At 37.7% G+C, this 12,818-nt stretch overlaps 1 protein-coding gene across 2 annotated transcripts; it reads left to right on the plus strand.

The window, feature by feature from the left end:
• The first annotated feature begins 5,810 nt into the window (after window positions 1–5,810).
• Window positions 5,811–10,128, plus strand: LOC149224548 (uncharacterized). 2 transcript variants are annotated; one of them, XM_089383574.1, is made up of 9 exons: window positions 5,813–6,460; window positions 6,545–7,397; window positions 7,530–7,560; window positions 7,918–8,022; window positions 8,831–8,950; window positions 9,064–9,162; window positions 9,253–9,312; window positions 9,404–9,498; window positions 9,594–10,128. In XM_089383574.1, exons 1-9 carry the CDS (start codon window positions 5,896–5,898, stop codon window positions 9,694–9,696), a joined length of 2,031 nt encoding a protein of 676 aa, XP_089239700.1. In that variant the 5' UTR covers window positions 5,813–5,895; the 3' UTR covers window positions 9,697–10,128. The 2 variants fall into 2 exon arrangements, with proteins under 2 accessions (XP_089239699.1, XP_089239700.1); XM_089383573.1 differs by having other exon boundaries at window positions 5,811–7,397.
• The last annotated feature ends 2,690 nt before the right edge of the window (window positions 10,129–12,818 follow it).

Genomic DNA, 12,818 nt, shown 5'->3' on the forward strand with positions numbered 1-12,818 from the left:
TGGAACCAGAGGGAGAGTTCCAACCAGAACCAATGTGCATTTTGGACCGGAGGAGTCTCATGCTCCAGAATTGAGTCATAGAGCAAGTCAAGGTGCAATGGAAGTACCTTGGGCTAGAGGAGGCCACATGGGAAATGGTTGATGCCATGAAAGCTAATTATCCTTTCTTGTTTGATGATTAAAACAAGTGTGTATAATTGTAATTATTGTATAGATATATGTGTATAAAGCTCCATGAACAGTATATACTATTTTAATTTTGGAATTGTACATCTGTGAATGAACACCAAGGGCGGGGTTCCCTCAAGGGGGAGGGGACTGTGACAACCCCACCCAAGGTTCTGGTATGAGCCACATTGTAAAATGGATGTAAATATTTTGTAATGTTTGAAATAATATAAAAAAGGGAATGAGTCGTGGGACACAGATTCCATAGCTGGGGATGGAGAATTATTGCTTGTGATAACATGGTTTCTTGTGAAAATAAGAAACTTGAACTTCAAGACAACCATTAAAATATGGTTGGTGCATGAAGTAAAGGGACTGGCTCCTAAAATTAAATGGGATGAGGAAAAGTACTCTGGCCCATGTTTGCTTGAGAAAAATGCAACAAGCAAAAGATGACAAAATTTATGAAGGTCTACAACAACAAGGACACAACAGTAAAGGAAGGGGCAATAACATTGACCAAGATAAAAAGGAGGAGGAATTTAAAAAAGAGGACTTGAACTCCTGAGGAAGGGAATTATTCAGAGAGGAAGAGAGGAGACAGGAGCTCTGAGAGGAAGGAAGCATTTGAAAAGGAGATGAAAGGGGGGAAGTAAACGCTTTACTTTGTTTGGAAAGCAAACCAAGGCAAGGATGAGAAGCGAACCTCCATTAGAAGCTCTCAGAAAGCAACGATGAAGATAAGAGAAGAGAAGAGAAGGGGATCAATTCTATGTCCCTGGAGGCTATGGGTTGAGTGCCAGTGGAGGCTATGGGTTGAGTGCCAGTGTTTGGAGCCCTATAACAACTTGAGTTCCCTAAAGGTTGTAGGTTGAGATAGGGTTCCTAGAACCCTATAATAGCTTAGGTCCTTGGAAGTTGTGGGTTGAGGAAAGAGGTATCTAGATCCCTATAGCATCTTGGGAAGAGACCATCCTAAATTTGACACAAAGACAAGCTCGAATCACAGTTCCTGGTTATTTCCTTGACTGATACAGTGGTTTTTGGACTCCTTAGGAGGGGTGAAACATTGTATGTGCATGAGGGGGTGAGTTTGGGCACCTCTGGACTCCCCATGCAGGCAAGAAAGAGATAAACATCTGTGGGGATTGATGCGGGAGGTCCTCTAGAGTCCTTGGGATATCTGGCAGCTTGAGTGTGGACCCAACAACAAGAGTATCCCAGCTAGACTCTGGAATCTGGCTTAGGGGTGACAGCTACAAGTAGCAATGGTTGTAGTTGTCTATGGTTGTGTGTAGAGTGATAGTCCCAGACTCAGTCCCTGCAGACTAAAAGATAAGTATTTGTGATTACTGGCTGCAAATTAATGGATTATGTTACATTGTCAATTGTAATAGATATGGATAAATAGGGACTGCAATTGCGTTGTGTGTATACCTGTGGTGCAACTGTGATGGGATATTTTCGTGATTTGTATGTTGAACATATGTATATGTGTGTGTACATGTGTGTTGTGCTTACATGTAGAAGTAAGTAAGTTGATAGCCCAAGTAATGGAAATCACAGAGTATCTGAAGTTATAGAGTGGAAAGAGATCCCCATAACAATATTTCCTGAGCTATAGAGTAGAGGTAGACTCTTATTCTGAATAAAATGCTTATATGTGTCAGAAATAATGCAGTAGCTAAATTTAATGAACTCAACGATATATTTCAAGCCCAATCCTTGAACCGTTAAAAAAAAGTGGGATCTGAGACCCTTTTTATTAATGCACAATTTATGAGAAGTACCCTCTATTGGCCAAAGTCATTTATTGAATACATTGGGAATTGCTTACAGGTTGTTGTGCCAATAGGCAAGCAATATGTGAAGGATCAATGAGTGTTCCGGGGGCCGGTCATGCCCAACGGTCCTACTTCCATGGTATTTAGCATTACTAGTGTAGAAGCCTCTGTTCCCCCCACAAGGATTTTGGTGTTGAGGACGACGAGCCTCTACCAATAGCCAAATGCTCCAACAACCCATGAGCAACACCGAGGAGTTGCTTAAAGAGTTCGTGTGGACTCTAAAACCATTGGTGTGTAGTAGGAGAGGTGGAACCCTTCTAGAAGCTCACGTCAGGCTTCTAGTAGATAAGAGATGTAGGAGCGCCTATGTCGTTATGCGAGGAATTCCCTACCCGAAGGCAGGGAAGGCCCGCAGGGTAGGAACCCCTTAATATAGTTATCACCCAAGCTCATAAGAGGTAACGTTGTGGAACGTCTTGTCTGAATTTGACGGAGTGGCGATATCTTGAAGTAGAACTAGAGGCTAAAGAGGCCCTTGAGACCAAGTCGTGATTGAAATGACCAGCTCTAAGAGGCCTTCGCAGTGGTAGATCCAGTCTCTAGGGAGAGTGCAAATATCACTACCAAAGGCCTTGCATGGTGCAAAGTCAAAGTCCCTTGATCGAGCCATCATAGAATGTTAAGGGAAGGGCATTCATTGCGGTGAAAGGGAGCGAAACCCTGAACTTATGGGAAGGATCAGATAAGGCTTATCCTCTTGCAGATCGAAACTGCAAGTGAGAAAGCTTTTGATTGGAGTGGCCACATTCTCCTCTCGCATGATTGGTCAAAGGAAAAATGACATGGACTATCTATGAGGTCCACGCAACTAGGAGAATAGCCTAGGGGTCGGAGGTCGAAACCAATGTTTTGATGGTAGCATCAGTGAAGTGATGTCGACCCCGACTTAGTCGAAGGTAAGGAGGTCGGGTAGTGTGCTGACAGACAAATGCGCAGTTGATATGCTAACCCGACTAGGTTGAAGGTCAGGTGGTCAAGAGTGAGGTAGGAAAGTCACGAGCTCTAGGATGGGCCGACCCTGACTAGGTTGGAGGTTAGGAGGTTGGGAGTCAGGATGTGAGATGGCACCGAGAATTAGCAAGATGCATATGTCTCGACCATCTACTTACCTATTGTTAGACGAGTCCATGATGAACAATCGCATGACAGTGTGAGGTTGGTGACCGCCATTCTTCGTGCGTAAGGAAGGGAAAGAAGGGAATATATAGAAATAAGAGAGAAAAAAGGAAACCAATGGTGCAACTCTCGTAATCCCATTTCCATGACTGGACAATGGGGACTGGATTCGCTAGTAACGACTCTCTTACCTAAGTAAAGTAAGGGGGTATGTTACATATAAACAACAAAGCTTACTGAGCAATAACTTCTTTAGATCATTGGAATCTAGTCCGTTGAAGGTTGCATTCTTCTCAACTAATCCATAATCCCACCTTGTTAATTGTTAAGGTTGGGCGAGAGTTCAAATTCATGGAACTTCATAGCTTTGAGCATGTGATGGAGGAACACAAGTTTCATTACATTACTAGCCTTACTTTGTTACATTGGTGTGTTGCTATGTTACACATGGTGAATTAATACCCTTGTGTATGCGCTTGTACTTATTAATTTTTTAAAGGATTAAGGGATAATTTGATAGCTTGTGATGTCATTAATATTAAGAAACCCCATTTTTAGAGTTGAGGCCACATTGGCAACTCGATTAGCTTGATGATTATTCTCCCTCAATACATAATAATATGTAATTTTGTTGAATTGAGGCTCCTGTGATCCATATCAAGTTTATGAGAAGATTTTTCGGCGTAAATCACATCCTGATACATTTGTTGACGTGTTTCGAACCAATGAGTTTGGTTCATCATCATGACAAGTTGAGGAATCAGATCATGGTTACATGTTAAATAGGGAGAGCAGATCTTCCAACGGCTAAGTTTGACTTGGAAACGATTACATTGGACTGGGCAATTAGATCAGACCAACGGCTATATTTGACCATGAAACGACTAAATTTGACTAGCCAACCAGACTAGACCAAGGGATAGGGACTTGGACCAATATTATATTTAATAATATTATTTAATTATAATAATATTATTAGATAAATTTATTCAATGTATTGATACATATTATCATAATATTTTTTAATGTTCTAAATGTTATTAATGTCTAAAATAATAATTTTATGAATATTTATTTTAATACTATAATGTTAGTCATGTTTATTATTTAAGTAAAATGTTAACTATATTTATGTTAATAGTAAAAATAATTCTAGAGAATATTAATATTAATAATCAAGTAAAATGCTAACTATATTTATGTTAATATGTTAATAGCAATTTATTAATAGACTAGGGATTATTAATATTAATAATAGTATGGATTTATTACTCTTAGTATTCCTATAACTATAATAATAATATTACAAAATTAATTATTATTATTATTATTATTATTATTGGTGGTTTGTATAACTTATTAATAGAACTTATTAATTAAATATAAACTTAGAGCTATCTAAAGTAAACTTAAACTTTCTAATAAATTTTAGATTAATAACCATCTATAATGATAATTTTTTAAACCTATTAAGTTAGTTATATAAGGGGTCATCTAATAAAAGAATATTTGGGAAATTTCCCTAAAATGACTAAAACCAAAGTGGAACTAAGGAGAAAGAAAATAGTTTAATTTAACCAGTGAGTTAAAAACCGAACTCATCAATATTTAACATGCACCCATGATCTGATTCTTCAACCTGTCCTGAGGATGAACCACACTTGTTGATTCGAAACGGGTCAACAAATGTATCATAATGTGATTTACGCCTAAAAATCTTCTCATAAACTTAATATGTAATTTTGTTGAATTTATCAACGTCTTGTTTAGGAAATGCCAAATTATTATCTATTATGAAGGAATTTAAAATCATTTGCTTAATAAACCTTCAACTTGATTGTTAAAAGAGTTCCCTAAAATCCATGTAAAATTATTTTAACTACCCCTAGATTCCATGTAAAATTATTTTAATTACCCAAGTTTGAAGAGTAGCGACTTCACACCTTACTTAGAAATAGTCCATCAACCACATTATCACATGGAGCAAGTCTATTCGTCATTTGAACCAAATTAGGGACTCCAATTGGTCTTTACTTCTTGTTTTGAATTATGTGACTTTGGAAATAAGCCCAAATTTTGATGTCATCAATGACTCACCTTTGAGTATTGGTTGACAAAAGTAACATGAAACCAATATAGCACATGATGGTTATCTTAAAATTCAATAATTAAGCGCGTTATTGAGAATTTTTACCCCATTCAATTAGCGTTTGGGCCTACCATAGAGAATGACGGGACACCCACTAGCAAATGAACTTCGAAATTTGATCAAAATAGCCGTTAGTCGCTGTCCTTCGATTCTCGTTTTGATTAACTGAAATATGCAATTTAGCAAAATAGCAACAGTTTAGAAGATAATTAACAATTTACTTAAGGAACGATACCAACGACCAGAATTTTAAACTAAAATGGCCGCGGCTTCAACAGTTTGTCCTGAGGCGCCCATATAGCCGTTAGTGATCATCGGCCATTGCATTACATTACAGTTTTGATGGTGATGGGCATCACCAATCCGCAAAAATTTCGGAAACCCTGCCAGATTGTCCCCACATCTCGCTATATTTGGGGGGCGCTTTCAGAGCTTTTTAATTTCTATTTTAATTTTAATTTTCTTGCTTTGACAGATTTGACTAAATGACCGTTGCGGAGAGCATCGCAATTTGAAAGCCTAACGAGCCAATAAGGCCAGCAATCAATACAATACATTAGGATAGAAGAATTCATTTTGTAAGCCATTGACAGAGCAGAGCCTTAGAGCAAAAAAATGAGCTTCTCAGGCTCCCCTGCAATGAAGGGACTGCAATCCCCATTGAGTATGCGCAAGGGCAGTCCCAGCCCTCGTTTCAAGAGTCCTCGCAATAGGAAGAAAAAGTCTCAGGAAGAGGATATTAACAATGGGCTCAATTCTCCTTCTGCTGCCATTGCTGGAGAGAACCGTGATCCTAATTTTAGTGTGAAAACATCTAATGGGCCTGTGAAAAGCTCTGGTGGGTCTCTGAAATCCAATATTTCAGAAACACCTTCGTTGGCTAATGCCTCTGGGATTCATTCATGTAAATCTAGGAGATGTGCTGCTAACTACCCAGATTGGGGTTCGGTCAATTTCAAGGCTCAACCCCGCAAATTCCTTGTTGCAAAGAGGCATGATCGGCCCGAGAAGGAACCCGCTGAATGCAAATGCAGTGAAAGGAAAGCAGATGGAGATATATCTAGAAAATGTGCTTGTGTTGCTTCCAAGGAATTGAGGGCTTCTCAGGAGGAGTTTTGCAAGGAGAATCTGCAGTTAACACCTTCGGATTGTGCGGAAGAAGAAGAACATACGGGAAGAGGTAAGGACTGCAAAACCCGAGGCTCTAATGTGAATCTTGAGATTGCAAACGATGATAAACGTCATGAATTTGGATGCAATGTAGATGGAAGATATGGGTTTGCTGAGAAAAATGGAGATACCATGTGCATTGAAGATAGCAGAAATGAGAAAATCAAATATGCAGAAAAGGGCATTAATGGTTTTTGGAAATATGAAAAGAAAAAATGTGGCGAACAGGGCATGAATGGATTTTGTGGGGACGAGAAACATGAGGAGGTTCATCGTGGTGAAGAGGGTAGAAATGGGTACTGTAGTGAAGGGAAACATGAAGAAACCCAATTTGGTGAAGTGGGTACCGACTGGACTGAGGATTGTCAGAAAGATGGGCATTTTGGCCTCGGTAATGGCAGTATGCAAGAGAAAATTCATTGTTATCAAGATGGTCTTCAGGATTTCGATGGGTGTGGGAAGGGTTCATTGCCTATTTCAGCAACACCCCAACCCCAGAATATGTCCTGTGCCCCTCGGAGGCTGAGAAATGAACTGCTTGAAGAAGCAATCGGCACCATTCCACAACAGGGAGGAGGAAGAGTGAAGCATTTAGTAAAGGCCTTTGAAAGCCTGTTGTGCCTTCCTGACTCGGAAACTGTGGTGACTGAAGGATGCAGGGCTAGGACATTGGATAGATCTACTACTGATTGCACTGAAGTGAAGCAAGAGTTGAGAGTGAGTAGGGTTGTGAAGTGGGCACTTCCTGGAATGCAGGGACAGGCCTCGGCTGAGAAGTTGGATAGTAATAGCCCATCTAATGAAAGCTTTGGTGAAGTCAAGATGTCAAACAGTGCTCCATGTCTTGAAAGCTATGCTGATTTCAAATTCTGTGTTTCTGAAGATACACCTTCTGGTGTGAACAGTGATACTCAAAGTGTTTGTTCAGGTGGAAGAAGTGGAAGCAGGTTATTATGTCCATTTCCCTCCTTTATGTTCTCTTTAGTGGTGTCCCTCCATTAGCTTATTTACTTGTTGGTGCGAGTTCTTTTCTGTAATATTTGAATACAGGAGTTTATTTGTTTGTTCTAATTGTGCAGTTCTGGGAGCAGAAGAAGACGCAACAGAGGGGTATGGTGGCAATCTTCTCTTCCCCTGTTCCGTTGCAATGTTTGTGTGTCTGTGCATGCATGTCAGTATCCATGGGTGTAGTCATACCCGTGTTAATGCACTGGGGCCTGTCGTACTCTGTATTTAAGAGGATTTGGGGTGGTGTAGTAATATATATACCTTGAGATCAGCATAAAAAACCTGTTGGTGGTGAGATGCTGAGTGTGAAAACACAGGAGTTTGCATGATTTGTGCTTGAAATTTACTGAAGCCTTGGCATTCTGAAATTTACTCGTAGTTTACTGCTTGACATCAGTTTTTCTGAAGATGTGAACATGATGTAACCTCTCACAACTGTAACACTATGCTTCTTTCCAGAGCTTGGATTCCAGTGGACGAGGATCTCTAGTGAGAAATGGTATGCAGCGATGGAAGAAGCAACTTAAGGTCACCGCTGCACAACCTTTCAAGCTCCAAACGGAGGTAAAATGCAAACACAAAACTTAGCCAATTTGTTCAGTTTTTGTGGGTAATTCATTTCTCACACATGTAGTTTTATGTAGCGTTCCTTGATCACTTCTTGTTTAGGAATATTTACATTTATTTATAATGTAGGCATGTACTGTAGCAGAGGAGATCATTAAGAATAGAACGTTCATTTCCTTCTCTTTCATTTCAACCGTGTCTAGGGTTAGAACTTGCTTGACTTCCTTATAATTGTTTCTATGATTTCCTTGTAAATGGTTCCCTAGAACTAACTTTGCACATTTTGATCTGTTTCTTTTTGTAAATAGTTGGACGTATCCTAATTCCTGTCTATGACTAACAGCTGTTTTCTTCCTTCTGTTAATTTTTTGACACAATTTCTATAATTGATCCTGACCATAATCTTAAAAATATGCTTCTCACAGTGTGAATCATATTATGTAAGGTAATGTGAAGGGAACTACAGTAATCTGAGTCCCCCAGTCAAATTAACAATCTTCTGGAATTGGGTTGATTGTTGCATGTTGGAGTGTCCTAGTTTAATAGGGGCGTGACAAAATCTCTTAAACAAACATACTAATAACCAGATTAACATTCTAGCAATGTTTGAATTTAGTGGTATTTTTAGTAGTGTGCATGTTTCATACTCTTGCTCTTAGCCCGTAATGCATGCTCTGCAGCCTTCCTCATAATCTTGTTATTGATTTCTCTCCGCCTGGAAATAAATGCATTTGCCTATCCATCTTTGGATTTATCCAAAATGGAAATAAATTTCCATGATGTAATGAGTTCTAACAACTTGCAGCAAAGAGGCCTCATGAAAGAGAGAGAGTTCATGAAGAAGCTCCGGGAGATGCTCGATGAGGAGGAAAAACTTCGAATTCCAGTTGCACAAGGGTTGCCATGGACAACAGATGAGCCAGAGGTTACTGTTGAATTAAAGTTATATGTTTATTGGAGTCCAAATTTTGTATATTTGTATCGATAAAAGATCTCTGGGCATCATCTGAATCTTTTGCATCTGTGTTGGAATGACAGTGTTTGATAAAGCCCCCTGTGAAAGAAAGCACTAAACCATTGGATGTGAAGCTTCACACTGAAATAAGGGCAGTTGACCGTGTTGAATTTGACCACATTGTAAGGCATAATTTTTTTCTCTCTATGATTTTTAATGCCCTTTAAATGTACACAGCCTTTAATCATCTTCTTCTGTGGTGAATCAAGTAGATTTCAGAAAGACTCAAAGCCATAGAGCAAGAAAGGCTAGAACAGGAGAGATTGCAGAAGGTATGTATTCTTGGGTCGTTTTGTTATCTTGTTTTTCTGAAACCTATAAATTAGCATAGTGAGGCATGCACTTGACAACTGAATTCAACAGTTAGCCGAAGAAGAGGAGATCAAGAGGTTGAGAAAAGAGTTGGTTCCGCGTGCTCAACCAATGCCCTTCTTTGACCGACCTTTCATTCCCAAAAGGTATGGTTTCTTATTGTACTAAGCAAGATGTTTATGTTTCTGTTAACAAGATGTCTAAACAAACTAAGACCTTCTTGTGATTACAAATTGAACAGATCATCAAAGCTTCCAACCATCCCCAAGGAGCCCAGGTTCCATATTCCTAATCACAAAAGAGCAAAGTCCATATCGTGGAATGATTTCAATGCTTATCAATAAGAAATTCCAGAATGATGGAAGATATCTGTGTACAACTACATTATTTAGTCTGGAGAAAAATAAGTTTTCTTTGAGATTCAAGTTGATGGCTCATCAAAGATTGAGATTTTTTGAATCTCTGGTCACTCTGTGTTTTGGTTCGTCAAGCCCAAGCAATATAGTGTTAGTTTTGCAATTACAGGTGAAGAGAAGATACAGAGCATTGTATTTAGTATATCAAGGAATGCTGCCTGTTCTGTCTGCTCATACAGACAAAATTGACAATGAAGTTTTTAGTTTATTTGTATTTTTAGGCATTTGTTTCTTAACAAATGTCAAGTTAATATATGTCAGCTTTCTTCAAGCAGTATTTTCTTATAATTCTGGCCTGATAAAATGATCAAGCTTGTGGGTCAATTAAAAATGATTACATGGATCAAGATAACTTTTCAAGGGACTATTGTTATAAGAGTGTGAATGTTTAAGTATAAACAATCTAGCATTTATAATTCTGTTGCAAACTTATATCCAACCACACTAACTTAATGTTTTCCCTGCAAACTGACATCTTGGAATATTATATATCTCTTACACCATAATTTATACAAAATTTCCATGGTTCTATATCCATATTCATGTTATATATGTAGCAGGACATGGATTTTAATCTGGGAACATGTATTATATTTGAACCAGCTATTTAGTTTGATTCTGTTATACAGATATAACTGGGTCCACTCGAGTACTCTACACACTCTAAAGAGATTGAGACTTCATTGGAACATGACCGTTGAAAATCGAGGCTTTCCTCTAGACAAGACACTTGGACATACTCTAAAGAGATTGAAACTTCATTGGAACATGACCGTTGAAAACCGAGGCTTCCTCTCTAGACAAGACACTATGGGCATCCTGATGATCTGTTGTTGGTGGAAGTTAAATCTTTTAATTGAAAACAGTATTGAAAGGGGTGAGAAACTTTTAAAGGCAAGGCATTCATTTTCTTTTATATCTGGCCATTCTTCAAAGAACAAGAACTACGGCATTTAAACATTTAACTGCCTCTTTTGCTGGGTAAGCTGATATTTCAATTGACTACAGTTTCGATGGGTTGAAGAACTTCCAAATTCAAGGTATTCATTTTCTCCTCCTATCTGACCATTCTTAAAGGGACGAGAACTACAGAAGCATCTTAGCATTTGAAGCATTGGATTTTCAACTTGATGAGCTACTTATAACTGCCTCTTTTGCTGGGGAAGCTGATATTTCAATTGACTACAGTTTCGATGGGCGAAGAACTTCCAATTTCAAGGTATTCATTTTCTCCTCCTATCTGACCATTCTTAAAGGGACGAGAACTACAGAAGCATCTTAGCATTTGAAGCATTGGATTTTCAAATTGATGAGCTACTTATAACAAAATAAATACATGTGTACAGTGTAACACAACCACCAAAGGTTCATTAGACTTTCCAAAAAGCCCATTTGTGACTTTTAAGCACCAAAAAGATTTGCCATAAATACTTGTGATCGAATTTTTCTTGAGTCGAGATGCTAGCCCAGTGTAATGTGTAATTTTGTTCATCCGTCATCAAAATTGAAATTTTGCTCATGTCACCCAAATATAAATTTTAGAAAATTTAAAAATAAAAAAATAAAATAACTATACAAAATATTTAAATAATATCAATTCACAAGAAAAAATTAAACATGAAGAAATTGGATTCTGCCAGACTCATATTATTTTAAATCCGTATTTGAAATAAATCTATACTAATATAATGGTGTAATGAATTTTTAGAACAAACATTAATGAGAATTCTGTCTAGTGCTCAAAGTTTGCCTTCATTTAGCAAATCTTATCTGCTTTGTTATCACGTACATATGAGATATACGAAATATACGATGGTATATATATCCTCTGCACATCGGATGGTATATGTGTACATAATTGAGGGATGCTTGTTACTCCTCGTGATCTGTACACCATAAATGATACTTCTTGTTTGCTGTGATCATTTTGGTATAAGATAATAACTGCATAATTTAATTAGGCTTCAAATTTATCTAAAAATAATGGAAATTCCAACAATAAAATGCAACAGAAATTTGGAACTAGTCTAATGGTGAGTGTCTAGTGCTCAAGGTTTACCCTCATTTAGCAAATCTTATGTGCTTTGCTGTCACGTACACAGCGGATGTACGATGGTATATATATCCCCTGGACATCATATAGTATGTGTACATCGCTGGGATGCATGTTACTCGTGATCTCTGTATAACAAATAGTACTTATTGCTAGCTGGGATCACCTTGGTTTAAGATAAAAACGACGTGGTCTAATGGGGATTTAAATTTGTTTAAAAAATAATAGAAATTTTAGTTAGATTTTGATAAAATTTAATAGAAATTTTGGGAAATTTGAGTTACAGTTGTTAAAGTTTTAAGATTTGATGGCACTGAATCTATTTTCACCATAAAAATAGGAGTTGTCTAATAAGAGGAATTGCCCGGACGGTCAAAAGTGGCCGGAATCCTGGCAAAAAAAAATAAAATTTTTTGTAGAGGTAGTGTTTGAATGGTGTTTTTTATGGTGGAAATAGATTCAACACCATCAAAAACGTCTAAGACACCTAAAATTTTGAAGTTTAACAACTATAACTTGAATTTACAAAAATCATTGCCAGATTTTCTTTAAATATGACCGGAATTTCCATAACTTTCCAGACAACTCCTCTGCCTAAAAAATATGATCCCCTGCACATCATATGGTATATGTGTACATCAATGAGGGGAGGCTTGTTACTCATGATCTCTGATAAAATCTAACAGAAATTTTGGGAAATTCAAGTTACAGCTGTCAAGTTCTAAGATTTTGATGGCCTTGAATCCATTTCCACCATAAAAAATATGATCCAAACACTGAGACTATTAAATTTTTGAGAACTTTTTACACTCAGTGGGTCAGATTTTTGAGAAAAATATAAGCCAGATTCTGACTTTTTACAATCTAGGCAAATTTGCCACTCCTAAACAACTTCATGTAGAGGTTTGTACCAAAGTATAAAACTGTTAGAGAAGGGCAAAAATACCCAACTTGCCTATGAGTCATAAATACCCTGGGACTGTATATGCCTACCATT

This window comes from Pinus tabuliformis, chromosome Q (genome assembly GCF_031772625.1).
Source record: "Pinus tabuliformis cultivar Carrire ecotype Pingquan chromosome Q, CPIR1, whole genome shotgun sequence".
NCBI lineage: Eukaryota > Viridiplantae > Streptophyta > Pinopsida > Pinales > Pinaceae > Pinus > Pinus tabuliformis.